This window comes from Bactrocera neohumeralis, unplaced genomic scaffold, assembly GCF_024586455.1.
Source record: "Bactrocera neohumeralis isolate Rockhampton unplaced genomic scaffold, APGP_CSIRO_Bneo_wtdbg2-racon-allhic-juicebox.fasta_v2 ctg100, whole genome shotgun sequence".
Lineage (NCBI taxonomy): Eukaryota > Metazoa > Arthropoda > Insecta > Diptera > Tephritidae > Bactrocera > Bactrocera neohumeralis.
In genome coordinates, this window is record NW_026089625.1 from 767,682 (window position 1) to 784,614 (window position 16,933).

General features: G+C 32.6%; 3 protein-coding genes across 13 annotated transcripts in view; 2 read left to right on the plus strand and 1 right to left on the minus strand.

Moving 5' to 3' along the window:
* LOC126766369 (nuclear receptor coactivator 2) overlaps nt 1-10,751 on the minus strand; it is a 75,541-nt gene extending 64,790 nt beyond the window's left edge. For all 10 annotated transcript variants that reach the window (XM_050484168.1, XM_050484164.1, XM_050484167.1 and 7 more), the window contains exon 1: nt 10,587-10,751. The gene's annotated coding sequence lies outside the window, so the exon portion shown is untranslated. The remainder of the gene's footprint in view (nt 1-10,586) is intronic.
* A 342-nt stretch (nt 10,752-11,093) lies between these two features.
* Nucleotides 11,094-12,518, plus strand: LOC126766360 (coiled-coil domain-containing protein 43). Of its 2 annotated transcripts, none has more exons than XM_050484143.1 (3): nt 11,094-11,426; nt 11,509-11,721; nt 11,778-12,518. In XM_050484143.1, exons 1-3 carry the CDS (start codon nt 11,253-11,255, stop codon nt 12,042-12,044), a joined length of 654 nt encoding a protein of 217 aa, XP_050340100.1. In that variant the 5' UTR covers nt 11,094-11,252; the 3' UTR covers nt 12,045-12,518. The 2 variants fall into 2 exon arrangements, with proteins under 2 accessions (XP_050340100.1, XP_050340101.1); XM_050484144.1 differs by having other exon boundaries at nt 11,335-11,451.
* A 384-nt stretch (nt 12,519-12,902) lies between these two features.
* On the plus strand, nt 12,903-14,570 carry LOC126766359 (lectin subunit alpha-like). The gene is made up of 4 exons (XM_050484142.1): nt 12,903-13,449; nt 13,512-13,567; nt 13,667-13,775; nt 13,841-14,570. The coding sequence occupies exons 1-4, from the start codon at nt 13,140-13,142 to the stop codon at nt 14,095-14,097; spliced, it is 732 nt and encodes a 243-aa protein (XP_050340099.1). The 5' UTR covers nt 12,903-13,139; the 3' UTR covers nt 14,098-14,570.
* The last annotated feature ends 2,363 nt before the right edge of the window (nt 14,571-16,933 follow it).

Genomic DNA, 16,933 nt, shown 5'->3' on the forward strand with positions numbered 1-16,933 from the left:
TTATCAATCAGCCTCGAATGATGCTGTTGTTAACTCGGCTATAATCGCGTAAGCGGTGTCTACGCCAGTAAAGAAGAAGAATATGTGTTTTTGAAGGCGATATTCGATACAACATCTATTACATTTAACATGACCATTTAATTTATCAGAAAAGTTAAAAACATGAAGTGATAGTCTTTCTTATATTTTTAATAATTAATATAATGGATATTAAATTATATAGATCAACCATATATTTATATATATTATTATTATTATTATTAAATAGTACAATTTGTTAAAAATATTCTCCTAAAATTTTGAATCGATCCGAGTAAAATTCTAAGAGATAGACACTTCGGAAGTTTCGCCCTTCAGGCCACGTCGGCGTAACGCATGGCAGGTATAGTCGTTTTTCTCAAAATTCCATTTTTGAAGTCGGTGGACACGATTTCTCGAAAAGTCATGGACCGATTTATGTAGTTCGAAATGTGTACACGTCTTTAAAATAAAATAAATTATCTAGTTATTGAACGAAGAACATTTTTTTCATTATTGACATGCAATGAAAAAATTATATTTTTTATTTTTTTAATTTAATTTCATTTACACTATAATTGAAATTAATATTTTATTTTATTTTTTCTTAATTCAAACACGAAGTTTAGTCGGTGTATCACTTTAAAAACAATAAAATCGGCTGCTTTTTGTATCTTACTCATTAAACGTAATAAATAAAAAACTATAATTATAATTAGATAATGCAATTTAGTTTACTTCTGCTTACTAAAAACATAAAGAAGCCAAACTGAAAAAATCCCGAACGAACGAAAAAGATCGAAAAAAATTTAAGAAAGTATAGTGGTAAGGTTTGCGTGGCCAAGAGTATATGATTGTTTATATTAAAAAAATCGTAAAAATACCTTTTTTGTACCTCTGAAACCCACATAATCCTTTAACATCTTATATCATATTATTATATATTTGATATTATTATATGTATATCAAATAAACGTAAAAAACAATAACGGACAGTATGCCGGTATTCTTCACTCAGATAGCAGAGCGGCAATACTAGCCTTGAACTCATTAACATTCAGGGTTGGTCGAAGAATGTCTAATGTCGCTATCTCTAGCAGCTAGAGTTTTTGTGATTAGACTGGTATGGTTGCCGGGCCACAGCGGAATCGCAGGTAATTGCAAAGCTGATGAGCTAGCAAGGAAGGGCAGCATTATCGGTAGAATGGAAACGGGTCGGTGCTCCTGTATCCTCTTGTGTCCATCGCTGGGCCAGCATCGGTACTTGTGCGGTCGCAAAAGCTTTTTGGCCCAGGATAGACCGCAGGAGATCTAGTGATCTCTTAGCCTTCAGCAAGGCTAACATCTCATTAGTAGTGGGACTCTTAACAGACCACTGCCCTATTGGCATACATGCGGTAAGAATGGGTATGTTGCTGTTGTTGTTTTTTTTAACGGAAATTCAATCCCCGTTGGGATGGTAAATGTCATTTGTGTTGTCGTCGATGTCATCTAATGGTAGGCCCAAGAAACGTGCTGCTTCGACGGGGTCGGACCAAAGGGAGGAGGGTGTTAGATGGGTGGGGTTTATGGCGCATGCAAAGAGGTGGTCAGTGTCATGCGGAGACTCGTTGCATGCAGGACATACGTCGGGTATGTCAGGGTCTATTCTGGATAAGTAGGAGTTTAACCTGCTACAGTATCCAGAACGAAGTTGCACAAGGGTCACACGCGTTTCTCGCGGCAGCTGGAGCTCTTCGTCTGCGATGGGTGGTGGTTTGACTCCAAGAACGCCATTCACGGGAAGGGAGTCGGTGAAGGTGTTGAAGGCTCCGCTGTGAATGGCGGTCAGTACCTGTCTAAAGTTAGTTGCATCCGAAGTCCGGTCGGCGTACTGTACGACGTCGTCGACGTAATCCAGGAATGACCTTTTGATGCTCCTAGGAGGCGGTTCCGCTCCAAGCAGATGACTGCAGGGGTGATTTCTGCGAAAGCATCCCAGCAGGAACTGCCTGGAGAGGAGTTCATTATGCTCCTTAACTGGGAGCATAAGCGTCTCACTGTGGAGGTGTTGAATGGGAGACATCAAAAGACATCCTGTAGTGGTCCGGAGTGCATTGTTTTGACAGGTCTGTAGTTTCCTCATCTGCGTACCACTGCATCCAGGCGACCATATGGGGGCTGCGTAATTGAGGACCGGCCGGCCGATTGCCTTGTATGTTACCAACAACGTTTCTTTGTCTTTTCCCCATGTGCTGCCGGCTAGCGACTTGAGGATTTTGTTGCGGCTCTGTACCTTGGCGATAATCGCGGTCGTATTTTCAATTTTTTTTTTTTTTTTAGCGGGATGAAGGTTGGGGGGGGGGGGGGGGGGGGGGGGGGGGGGGGGGGACAAGTCAGAAGGGGAGCTATGTTGCCTGATTGAGCTCCGAGGGGACCGTAGAGGTCCTCTGTTGGCCACTCGGATTGGGTGGCGGCGCGGGGCGGCGCGCGAACTATGTGCGGATTGCACAGCCGTGGAGGCTTGGGTCGCAGTATTGCGCAGGCAACATGAGGCCACGTAACGCGTGGTCCACTCCCTATGAGTCTTAAGGCCTGAACAGGTCTTAAGATGGCTCCATCCATTGCATGTGTTACGCCTGACCGAGGTGGAGTTTGAATGGAGCCGTTTTGCGCACACGCAGCAGAAAAATTCCTCCGGGCCCGGGTTGGACTCAATCCCAGCGCGAGTCAGGAGGATAAGAATGGGTATCTTACCGGATGCCGACTGTAGAAGCTGTTTGGAAGAAGATGCGGTAGAAACAAGCCAGCACTTCCTTTTTGACTGTCCCCCATTTGGGAGGACAAGACTTACGACACTTGGGGGCGCATACCTTCGGACATCCCACCGAACTGGCGGGTGTTGAAGTTAAGCATCTTTGTAATTATGTATTGGCTACAAAGCGCTTCGCTAATCTGTAAGTCCGAACATGGGAGTTCTTTTTCAATGGCATCACAAAGGACTACATTATTAGTCTACGTGTGATCTCTGATCAGCCATCTAACCTAACCTAACCTATGAGGGTATTCCACAACATATTTTATTAAAACTAGTAATGGAGGCCTATTATTGGGTATAACCGAACATTTTATACCTCCGCAATTTCCACAAATCAGAGCTGGGGCAGATGTCTCTTAATCCGATATATGTATGTATTTGTATTAAAATTAATCTAACACATTAATCTCTACAATCATCATATTATTGTTAAATAAACGTACTGATGTCTATAATTCTTGCTCCCAGATGGCATAATGCTAATTGATATATGGTATTCTTGCTTAAGTTTATTATTCCAAGGATACATATTTTACAAAGAGTTTTTGAAATTACCACGAAAAAAGGTGCCTCTGTGTTGAGAGCTTCTTCATAGGTTCATCAAAAGTAAAAATAAAACAAGTAAGGAAGGGCTAAGTTCGGGTGTCACCGAACATTTTATACTCTCGCACGATAAAGTGATAATCTAGATTTCATTATCAGTCATTTACATATTTTTCAAATACCGTATTTGTGTAAAGTTTTATTCCGCTATCATCATTGGTTCCTAATGTATATATTATATAGAGAAGGCATCAGATGGAATTCAAAATAGCGTAGAAGGCGTGGTTGTGAACCGATTTCACCCATATTTTGCACATATCATCAGGGTGTTAAGAAACTACAACATACCGAATTTAATTGAAATCGGTTGAGTAGTTCCCGAGATATGGTTTTTGGTCCATAATTGGGCGACGCCACGCCCATTTTCAATTTTTAAAAAAAGCCTGGGTGCAGCTTCCTTCTGCCATTTCTTCCGTAAAATTTAGTGTTTCTAACGTTTTTTGTTAGTCGGTTAATGCACTTTTAGTGATTTTCAACATAACCTTTGTATGGGAGGTGGGCGATGTTATTATCCGATTTCTTCCATTTTTGAACTGTATATGGAAATGCTTGAAGGAAAAGACTCTATAGAATTTGGTTGACATAGCTGTAGTAGCTTCCGAGATATGTACAAAAAACTTAGTAGGGGGCGGGGCCACGCCCACTTTTCCAAAAAAATTACGTCCAAATATGCCCCTCCCTAATGCGATCCTTTGTGCCAAATTTCACTTTAATATCTTTATTTATGGCTTAGTTATGACACTTTATAGGTTTTCGGTTTCCGCCATTTTGTGGGCGTGGCAGTTGGCCGATTTTGCCCATCTTCGAACTTAACCTTCTTATGGAGCCAAGGAATACGTGTACCAAGTTTCATCATGATATCTCAATTTTTACTCAAGATACAGCTTGCACGGACAGACGGACGGACGGACGGACAGACAGACATCCGGATTTCAACTCTACTCGTCACCCTGATCACTTTGGTATATGTATATAACCCTATATCTGACTCTTTTAGTTTTAGGACTTACAAACAACCGTTATGTGAACAAAACTATAATACTCTCCTTAGCAACTTTGTTGCGAGAGTATAATAATATTTGCTTCAATTATAAACTAGGTATTGAACGTATGCTAAAGAAAAAAATGCTAATTGTATTTTTGGCAAACGTTTTTGCGAAAAAAAATTAAAATTTTGGTGAACATTTTTTGACCGTTTTGTGTTTTTAAAGAGCTGTAATTGAACAAACACCCTTCGTTCAAGACCCTTGTAAAATTTCATTAAGATCGGTTGAGTAATTCGCGACAAATCTCGCGACTTTGAAAACACTGTTTCGAGAAATACCTCGAACTCGCAACTTTTCAAGACTTTATTTTCAAACAACGCTCTAGAGATTTAATAAAATTAAATAAGACAACAAATTTTTTGAAGCCCTAAAACACATATGATATACCCTACTAAAACTCGTCCAAAGGGTCGAAATTTAAAATATTGGCTATATAAGGGAAAGGAAATGGATACAGATACCTTTATATTTGGCTTTATCCAGTTTCATTCTTATACAGCTAGTGGTTAAGAAACCAATTAATTTGATTAAAATATGACACATATTGACCTAAGTAAACTGTTTAAAGTCAAGTGGAAAGTCAACGAAATTGTCCAATTATAACCATTGAAGGCACAGATTGATAAATAACATAAAAAGAATCTATTTGAAAGTAACTCACATATTGACCGATATGTGCGGTATGAGGTCAGCCGGAAGTACGAAAATTTTCAGTTTAGGTATAAAGGGGGTATTGGAACTATATTGGCCTGATTTTACACATTTTCGAAAAAAGGGCACAAAATTCTCTCTGAATTTCATGAACTTATCTAAAATATCTCAAAAATTGTCCGATATTACCGGTATAAAGTCAGATATAGGCACTGAGGGCTTGAAAATTTATGGTCCGACTTCAACAATTTTTGGCTAGATAGTTATTGCTCTTTAATGTTTTCAACATAACCGTTCTATTGGGGGTGAGCGCGGTAACACCTGATTTCTCCTAATTCGGTGGATACTACTAAATTGAAGTTTTGTTTTTTAATTAGCTTAGTTGTGACAGGTTTTCGGTTAACGGCATTTTGTGGACGAGGCAATAGTCTGTTTGTGTCTATATGCAATACCAACCCTTTTTGGCCTAGTATCTGTTTTTACTCAAATTATCTCTTACAGGAGCAGATAGATAGACAGTAATCCGGATTTCTACTCGTCTCATCATTCTGATCATTTATATATACATACATATATAACTCTATATCTATCTCGATTCGTTTGAGGTGATACAAACAATCATTTTGTGAACAAAACCATCACACTCTACCATTATAACATTTGATTATGCTCATACATATGTAGTACATAGAATAATGCATTAGGCGTTATTTATAATGAAATTTCTTTATCAATTAAGTATAAATTTACATTCAATTATCCATTTATAATATGTATCGTTAGATATTTAGTTATCATCTGATATATTTAATTTAAACCTTACCTTAGTATGATACACGAATGCCGTAACTTTTATTATTTTTTAACATCAAAGGCTCAGTGTATATATCCCGGATTTATTTAGTATAAGATCAACATTAAACAATATATCACGCTTGTTTACATGTATGAGCTATTACGATTTATAAAATATATTTTTTCATTTTAGTGGTATATTTTTAATACATGTTTGCGTAAAAAAGTCATTTGTTTTAATACACTTTTATTAACACAAAGAAGATGAGAGCACATTTAATTAAATTTGGGTAAATATTTTATACGATTTGGGCTACGTCATACAATATTATTAAGTAGTTTGATCTATTGTTTTTCCATTGCGCACATTATAATTGGATATATTTTTAAGCTTCATAACCTAGTATATCAGAAATATGAAACCGATTTCTTTTAGACACTTGAAAATCACTATACATGTACCCGGTTTTTTTTATTTTCTCTTATAAATATTAAGCCTAACATTACGTATATAATTTAGCATACAGGCTTTTCATTTCGATTAATGATTATTTACTTTTGTATTAAATGTTTACTCTGCTACTTATAATAATTTTCCTTCAATTTTTTACTTAATTTGTTTTTATATTTTATTTTTTATACACATATTTTTGATAACGTTAACGCTTCTGTTGTTAAGTTAATATTTCTTTGCAATATTTTCTATAATATATGTATATATTATAAAAATTAAAAACATAGTAAGAACTTTTTTGATTGCTTGATTATTTATTATTGGTGTGATTTTTAACCATTTTCAAAGCAACTTATAAATATGTATCAAGACAGCTCCAATTTTTACTTGCACTTTTTAGCATTTACAAATTTAAATTAGAAACTTATTGACAAGCTTGCTACATTAGAATTCTATCGTAGAACTACCTTTTTCAATTTTAGAATTACATATGTTCCGTTTTGGCGACTATGTCTTTTTGCTGGATAGTAATCATTAATATACATATAATAACGGTACTAGGATTGTATAAGCATATGTATGTATTGAAGAATTGATTCCTTTTGACTATCAATTGTAAATTTTATAAAAAATGAAAGCTCTGGGATGTTTTAAATAGCTCATTTCAAGAAACATTGGACGTTGTCGCAAAATACCTAGGTACGTCATAAAAATGCCTACATACATATGTACATATGTATATGTATGTATATTTGCATTAGTAAGTACATACATACGTATGAATTTACAAACACATTATATAAACATATTATTATTTATTAGTATATTGTACATATACATATAAATACATAAATGCACAAATACGAACAAGCGGAAATGGTCTAAACTGAAAATCGTTAATACTACTGAACCAGCACTCAACTGGCAATGATTAAAATTATTTGAGTACATACTGTAGACAAGGCAGCAAAAATTCGGAAACCATACGAACGAACAACACAGGCATACATATGTATGTGTGTTTCGTTTTTAATACGTAAGCAATAGCCATGACAATAAAAAATAAAAAGAAGAATATGTACATATGTATACACACACACTTAACCATATAATCAATTTAAAGAGAAAATGAGTTAGAAACCAAAAGGTGAAAAGGTAAATTTGAACAAAATTTACAGCACGAAGCCAGTTAATACATACTTATGTATAGTATATGTGAGAGATTTTCAACAAAATACTAATGGCGTTCAATAAAATTAAGATTGTTATTAAAATATATTTTTAAGCGGCCACACTTATACTTGTGGCGTTTTTATATACATACGAGGGTATATATTATTGAACATAGCTGACTTAAACCATATGTATGAATAATATATGAACGAATTTCTTTGATCAAAAATGAAAGCGAAATTAATATACAAAAAACATTAAAATAATAAAGTTAAAAACTATATTTGAAATACATAACCAATACCTAATCTGCAGATATTTACTTGATTTAAGTATATACGTATACATATGTATATAAAACATTTATTTTATATCACGTTTCGCATTTCAAGACGTTCCCTCGGATTTTTATAGATTATGCTTATACTCATTTTTAGGTACAAATTAAACAGCGCTCATAAGTATTATTCATGTATGCAAATACATATGTATATAATTTGTGAATGAGACAAACATACATACTATGAGGTGGAAACGTATATTAAATATGCGTATCCGTAAAAGAATGACGAGTGTCCAAAATACATCGGCTACCGTAAATCGGACGTAAAAGAGAACAAATGTTAAGTGAGGAGAATACGAGAGTAAAATGCTACGAGAGTATTAATACATATTCATTTATTTAATACTTTGAAATGGAAGAAAGAACATAAAGCTAAATTAAAACTAGGAATTAAAAAATACTCATTATTTAACAATAATAAAATGTTATAAATGCACGAATTCGTCACAAAATTTCTTTGACACGATCTAAATGACGGTACAAAACTTCACAATTTTAATTTTTCAAATTCCACATCACACTTATTTTATAGCACGATGGTTAAAATTTCCCAGATATTTAATTTATTTTTATCATTTCGTTAAATTATATACTTAGATAAATTATATTTCACAATTTTTATTTTTTATTACCACATCACATTGACATTCTGAGTATTCGGTCGATTTAACTTTCTTATCTTTTTCATTTTCTTTTTGGAGCTCGTATTTTTCTTCTTCGTGGCACTGATAGATTTTATCTACAACTTTTTTTAAGCCAACTGTTTCAACATAATTCTCTTTTATATTTTTTAACCCACGCTTGATAATATAAAATTATTAACAAACATACTATCATCATAAATTAACATACTTCATCGATATCGTAACATTTCTTTTCAATTTGAAATAATATATTTATATTGATTATAAGAGAGATCTGACTTCTTTTTTATTTCACTCTTCTCATTAAGAAAATTTGTTGTGTTGGAGAAGCTTTAAAATTGTCGCGTAGATGCGATGCACAATTATATAGCTCCAACCGTATGAAACGAAATACAAACTCGAACTAAAGATGGTTGCTGAGCATATTTCAGTGGAGCTCTTATTCTGTATGGTATACACTGTACAAAAACTGCTAGGAAAAGTGGGTGAGTACAAAAGTGGAGAATAATGTGAAACCTTGGAGCATAAAAGAGTAAATTTTGCCAAAGAGAAAGTCATTTGCTTTAGGTATTTATACGCACACATATACCTTTGTTAAAAGTACATATGTACATATATATTGAAATACATTCGAACGTGACTGACGCATTACAATTATCCATAGTCTGCCAACAAATAACCGGCATTTGTCAATAAAAAAATAGTTTAGGCAAAGCTCTAAAACTTGAAGCAACTGCAAGAAGGCAGCATTCAAATACATGTTTCTTATACTATATAAGTATGTATGCATATACATGTATGCATTTGCAAAGTATATACACATATGTACATATGTATGTATGCTCATACCTATGTATACAGGCATACCTGCGTACGTAATTATTATTTCGTTTGTCAAAGACACGGCTATGACTTTGATTCATTTTAATTTTCTCTTTGATTTAACTCTTTGTAATCAACTTCTAAAAACCGAATAAATGATGAAATGAACATACGAGGGCAGTCTTAGATGAATCTGGACTAGCAAAGGAAATAAAAATCAAATGACCGAACATTAGAATAATATAAAGAGCAAAAATTATTTTGGTTCTGCAAAAACATCAAAGAAGTAAGGGATAACTAGATCAGACGCGGACTTATGTATATTAAATACTCATGCAATTTGTAATTCGAAATCTATACCAAAATTGATCAATATATGACAGATTTGCATTTATAAAACGTATGGTAATAATTCCCTATCAAGTTTAAGAATCCTCAAACCATATTTTAGATATTTGTATTTTTATTTTGTGTTATAATGTTTAATTATTTTATTCTTTATATTGAGATGGTGATACGATATTCGCAATATCGAACATTGTTGATAATTATTTAACTCTTACTATTCGTGTACTTTATTTTATGGATGTAGAATGTGAAAATTATATTTGGCCTATCTTTTCGTAATTGGCATTCTGTTGCTAATTTTATATTTAAAACATTCGTTATTTGCAAATAAGAGAATACTAACTGTCATAGTTTTTCTTGTCCTGTTTTTATCTTAGGTATCTTATATTTGTAAATTTATCTTAGGAATAGAAGGGAGATAGGGTCCCACAGGCATTATTAAACTAAATCCAATTAAAATACCATTTCGCTCTGGCGTATACTGTGTATGTAAAATCATATTCAAATGCTGTTATGAAGGAACTAGAGATGAAGAATATCGATGCCAGGTACACATATATCCCAAGCAACTTTTGGGAATATCTTTGGTACGAGAGATTTTAGCCAAAGCCACGACAATGATTTCAACTCACAGATAACTCTCCATTACATTATTTAATGTATACGTGCATAGTGACATTCTACATTTCGTGTGCCAAGTAGTACATGCAGGAACAAGAAAGTACATACATATATCGCTAAAACAAAAATTCACATTTTCATGTATTCCAAATGTAAATTAATAAATTAGATCTACTCGCCAAAATAATCGTACAGGCATATACACATATGTACATATATACAAAATATTATAATATTAGCTTTGTCAAAACATTTCAGATTTGTTACTCACGGCACATATTTCACTTTTAAGGAGTCCTTTAGTTCATTATTTCGTTAATTCAGTTGGAACCTTTTCACATATTTGTAGTTATCCAGCCCAAATTCACATTTAACCTTGCAGTTTTCTTCTTTCTTTGTAAATTTAATACTTTCGTTTTGTTTTCATAGACCAATTGTCATTACTGATAATGAGACTTTTGACAGAAAATAAAAGGGAATTGCTACATATGACAGTGCGTTTAAGGTTGCCACATATTCAACTAAAACAAACCCTTTAAAAGAATTCTGATTGGATATTCATTATAAAGTCAGTTTTTCTAAGCCTTTTATCAAAGATTTTAAAAAAAAGTTACTTAAAATGATTAAAGCTACTGAAAAAAGTTAAAATAAAGTTTATAATGAACGTTAAATTAATTATCTGCATATGCCTTAAAGATCACTCGAATAGTACCCTATGGCAGCACTTCCTCATGTGTCATTTCTGTCTTTATATTCCCTTTATTTTTTTTTACGTCTGCATTCTAACAATTTCTTACTATTTGAGAAAAATCTTATTTGTCAAATAAGAAATAGAAAAAATTAAAAGCAATAGTTGTGAATACCAAGAGACACCAAAAATGGTTATAATTATCTATTTATATAATAATTAATATTTGAAAATTTTTAAAACTAAAATATGCAGAAAAGTAAGCAATCCACCAATGAGTTCACCTCGTGGCTACAAAAAAAGCTGATCGAGCTTAATACGGATCCTGATATCTTTGGTTCGTACATAGCAGGAATTCTTGACGGGGAAGAGACACTTGATGAGAAGCGTGAAGCGCTCAATGATATACTTAGTGAAATCATTGTATGTCGGAAAAGAACAACTTGAAGTTAGTTAATTTATGGGCTTATATATCAAATTTCCTATATATTTTTTAACCATGTAGACAAACGATATTGATTCCTTGATAAGTCTTATTCTCGAAAAATTTGAATCAGCGCATCCTAAAAAAGAAAAGAAAACGGATGGTCACATTGATGTAAGTGAGCAATTGGCTAAATTATTAGAAGTGCAGAAGCTTCCAACAACCACAAAGGCACGAGAGTATACTGAAGAAGAACGACAAATACGGGAACAAATTTTAGCCCAGTATTCTCAGGTATGACAATAGTAACTATTAAGATGTTCAATAATAAAGATGTTTAATAATAATAGACTGAAGTTGAAGACGTTGATGCGTATTGTTCTGATGAGGATACTGAAGGATCGAATGTCGCTCTTGCAGCCAATTCATTAACTGGAATCGAACGTAATACCAATTTTCAAGATGTAATGGCATTACAAAAAGAGAAAAGAGAGCAAGCACGATTAGATAGTGCTGCTAAAAAACAGAAAGATAAAGAAGACAGGGAACGTCAGAAGCAACTGCGTGAGGAAAAGAAAGAAAAGCGTAAAACTGTAAAAGGCGAGCGACGTCGGTAGTTTAAAAACGGCTTAATAACTTTAATACATCGCTCCTAATTCAAAAAGATATATACTTTTTTAAATTCTTTATTAATTTTATACAAAGAATAATATAAAAGTATATAAAAGTCGAAAATGGAAAATGGAAAATCATTTATTTTATTTCAATTATATACATGTCAAGATATTGTTTCCTAAGTCTTATATATGGAATTAACCAACATTTATAAAAGAGCTTTGATGTTTGTTAAATACATATATTAATTTTTTATGTTTAAATGCCTTTTCTTATTAGGTTGTTCTATCAAGATGATGTAGTTCGATGTAAACGATTTACATTTCTATCGTTTAACTGATTCATTGGTTGCACCAGTTTAAATGCCATTTTTAAGATTTGTAAATATTTCAACACATACTAAAATTCGTGTATCACAATGTCTATAAAGATAAAACAGTTTCAATAAAATACGCAAATATTCATAAACTTCTAAATATTAATATTTAGTTTTCAGAAAATATAGAATGATGTGTAAGAGCATTTATTAACTTTTTATATCAAGAAAGATGTTATTTAATAGTGTATGATGGTATTTAATGTGTTAATAAAATATTCCAAAAATGTTTTGATGATCCATATTGACGGACTTTCTAAAATCGTTGATTCATCTAAATGGTTTTTAAGTTTATGATATATAGTATGCAAGTTTATTAATAAGTACGATTGTGAGTAAATAAGTTGCTTGGTAAGCGTTACAGTAAAACATTTTTACCTTTATTTAATACTAATTTTGAGTTTTACTTAAATACAATGATGCACCAGAAATAATTACTATTTTGGAATTGGTTGCAATAGACGTTAACAACCTTGCAATATAAATGCAAACTGTGGGTCAGCTTATGACTGTCCTCGATTTCTTAACCAATAAAATTCCTTTTAGCTTTGTATTATTGTATAAAGAAATTAATATATAATGCTCACTCTTCAAATTTAATAGCTAAATTTAAAGGTTTTATGCAAATTCGAAGAAATACCAATAGCACTATTGTAGTTTACTTAACTAACCAGAATTGCTTTATCAGTTCGTATTACCCATACATGAATGAATTTTAAAAATGTTGTTTCTTTATGCATCACTAATTCTCTTAACTAATACATACATTTGGTTATCAGCAAATACACAAGTTGCTGCATTGAAGCATATTAACCTTATCAAAATCAAAAACATTCTTATCAATGTTTTTATTTGTAAAAATATATACAATATAGATATTTTCGAAAAGTTACTTCCACATAAAATATCCGTTTCATTGCATTACCAATTCAGAGGTTCATTCAAATTTCCTAAAATATTTGCAGACAAAATGTTTTTAAAATCAAGTATTTTATTCTCATTACATGCAATTATTGCAGCATATGACAAAGGTATAGATCGTGTCAGGCTTGTCTTACTTCTAATTTACATATACGCTATTTGTTATTTGTAGCAGAGACATCCGTTGTTTTGGGCTTATATCGTTTTTTAATTGTGGACCAATTAAAGGTAACCAAATATATTTAGTATCATTCATATCCATACCAAAACTTACGTACTTATATATATTATATACAGTTATATATTAACATATTTACATAAATCTAGTTACCTTGGGATAATGCATTACAATACTGTGCCGACATGAATATGACACTCTTTACTCCCAATACGGAAGAACGTACTGAAAAACTAAGCCAATTCTTTACTGAAATAAGCAAGTTTATATTGCGTATATTTCTTTTATTTACATATGTGAAGCATTTATGTTCTTAAATTTAGACTTCGTTGATAAACCAAATATTGGCAATGATTACATCTATTGGACTTCTGGCAAATATGATCAAAATCGTAAAGAATTTATTTGGTACAGCACTGGTGAACAGTTCAATTATACTAATTGGCTGCCGAACATGCCCGATAATTGGCGAGGCGATGAATTTTGCGTTGAAATGGGATTCCGTGAAGTAGGAAAATGGAATGATAATCGTTGTATATATAAGCGACATTTCATTTGTGAGCATTTGGTAGTAATGTAGATACATTGTTATTTGAATTTTAAAGTAATGTATGTATATATTTCATGTAATATACGTACACTATAAATACTATTGTAATAACCACACATTTCAAATTTCTTGTTGTTCCTTAGCTTTAAGTATAATATAATTCATTTGTGAATATTTGATAGTAATGTCGAAATATTGCATTCACATTTAAAATTATATAACTTTGTTCCAATATCCATATACACATTTGTATAAACATTATTTAATTCTCTGATACTGACTTAATGACGCTATAAATAAACAACAAAAACATATTTTTTGGCGCTACTGCAATTTTACTCCAGAACCAGAGAACGTGTATCAGAGAACGTTTACCATATGTACATATGTTCTCTGCTTTTGGCTTCCAAGTAGGCAAAAAGAGAATGAAAATATGTTTGCGTATAATATAGATATGTTTGTCAATTATTCTATATAATAATATATATGTAATTTTTTGTGAACGTATCTGCGTTTGACATATTTATATACATATACATTAATAAAGGTTTAATACACATATGAAAAAACGTGAAAAAATTTAGTGAAACATAGAGAAATAACATGTGTTCTTAGTGCAAATTTTTGAATTTTTAAACGTGAATATTTTAAAAAATATTCGTTATTTTTATATTATTTTTGGATATTCCTCCTCTGGAGAAGCTCCCCTATCCGTACATACCCCATTTATACGGAAATTCGGTTTTTTTTACCCCTCCTACAAAGTAATCGGAATCGTGCCAAAAAGTGGATCCCTTAACTGCGCCTATGACGCCAGAGCGAGTTTTGCTACATTCAGGCACCGATTATAGCATGCTGCATCTGAATTATACGTAATTGTACTAATTAAAATGTACTGAATTCATCAATTTAGAAACCTCGGGGCAGGCATAGGCTACCTTCTATCGTTTTATGTTAAAAGTCACAACAATTCATAAATAAAAAATTGTATTTCAAAACATAAGTATGTTTCCAATATTCATGTAAGAACCATTTGAAGATTTTTTTCTTCAATAATACAAAATAAAATCACACAGCTATTGACAGGGTACAGAGGTTTTTGTTTACATTTTTATACTCTTGCAACTTGCAGGAATCAAAGCCAGGGAGGTCCCTTAAGATGAAAAACGTTAACCAGAGGATCGGAATCCAAGGAATTTTTTGTACATATATACATATAATACAACTCATACACTGACCGACATATTCGACTTAAGGTTTGTTAGAAAAAGGAAAATCTTTATACTTGTATAGTAAGCACTATATGGGAGTTGTGGTGGTATCGACCCAATTTTATTTATTAACTTTATGCCACATATCAAAAATATGTTCCCTGGATTTCATTAAAGTACCGTACTGAAGTACAATCACCAATCATATAGTGTTAAGTCAGCCGGATGTTCGAAAATCCTTACAATTGTTATATGGGCTCTAGGTCAAGTTTTCGCCCAATTGTATCTATTTTAGGCACAAATGATATTTTCGCTGAGAATATACATATGTAGATACTGGGGTCCACATATTCGCTACCTGGGGGTTTTGGTTGGATTTGGGCAATTTTTGGTCACAACGTGGCATATTTTAAAAAAATTATTAGTGCAAATCCCGTATATCCTGTTGTATCAATTTCTTCCTGATTTGTTCACTGGAAAGTGAAAGAATTAAATGGAATTTAAAACTACGTATCAGAGTTGGACAATATTGTAAAATCATTAATAACAACAAGAAATAAATAATTTTAGTGCGATTAAAAAGTGAAAATTTGTCTAAATAAGTGCTGTGAATGTATGGACAGAGTTCAATACTCAATGCGAATGAAATTTAAATTGCAGCCGAGCAGATTGTTAATAACAACAAGAAATAGCTAATTTTAGTGCGATTAAAAAGTGAAAATTTGTGTAAATAAGTGCTGCGAATGTATGGACAGAGTTCAATACTCAATGTGAATCAAATTTTGATTGCAGCAGAGCAGATTGTAGCAGATGAGAAGCAGCATTTTTAAAATTTCGTATAAAATATAAAATAAAATATATGAGAACAGGTGAATGACTCTCAGCGTCACCGTAGGCAATGCAGGCAAATGCACTGAGTGGCGCGCCGTTATTTGTGTCATGCCGGCATCAACAACTTTCATTAAGAAAGGAGTATCAGAGTTGGACAAAATTGTAAATTCATTATTAACATAAAGAAATAACAAATTTCAAAGGCAATAAAATATATGAGAACAGGAGAATGACTCTCAGCGTCACCGTAGGCAATGCAGGCAAATGCATTGAGTGGCGCGCCGTTATTTGTGTCATGCCGGCATCAACAACTTTCATTAAGAAAGAAGTGCGTATCAGAGTTCGACATAATTGTAACATAAAGAAATAACTAAAATTAGTGCGATTAAAAGTGAATATTTGTATAAATAAGTGATGTGAACCAAATTTAGATTGCAGTAAAGGTTTGTAAATATGTGAAAAGCAACATTTTCAAAATTTCGTGTAAAATAGTGAAAAGAAAGTGAAAAATGTGCGAAAGTAGTTGGAAAAGCATTAAATTGTGAAACAACCTTGAACGTTCAATGATCATTTTGTTAAAGTGTGTGTTAAGAAAAGTGTTGTGATATAAAAATAGTGCAAGGAATCCATGCCAGGAAAGACTACCGGGAATTGCTGTTGACTATTAGGAACAACAAATTTAAAGGTGAGTCCTTTACATATTTAGTTGCGGCTATATCTTCATAAATTATAATTTCAACGCAACCTTATCTACAATCATTCAATAATTTCCAATAACATATATTGACACAAATGCGCAGCTTTTATACGCTCTATCATAAAAA

Bases quoted from the DNA above. Each gene is read 5' to 3' on its own strand.
- LOC126766359 (XM_050484142.1), top strand. From the start codon at position 13,140: ATGTTGTTTCTTTATGCATCACTAATTCTCTTAACTAATACATACATT. The intron at 13,568-13,666 runs GTAACCAAATAT...ACATAAATCTAG, and splicing joins TAATTGTGGACCAATTAAAG to TTACCTTGGGATAATGCATT. The intron at 13,776-13,840 runs GCAAGTTTATAT...TCTTAAATTTAG, and splicing joins CCAATTCTTTACTGAAATAA to ACTTCGTTGATAAACCAAAT.
- LOC126766360 (XM_050484143.1), top strand. From the start codon at position 11,253: ATGCAGAAAAGTAAGCAATCCACCAATGAGTTCACCTCGTGGCTACAA. The intron at 11,427-11,508 runs GTATGTCGGAAA...TTAACCATGTAG, and splicing joins ATATACTTAGTGAAATCATT to ACAAACGATATTGATTCCTT. The intron at 11,722-11,777 runs GTATGACAATAG...TAATAATAATAG, and splicing joins TTTTAGCCCAGTATTCTCAG to ACTGAAGTTGAAGACGTTGA.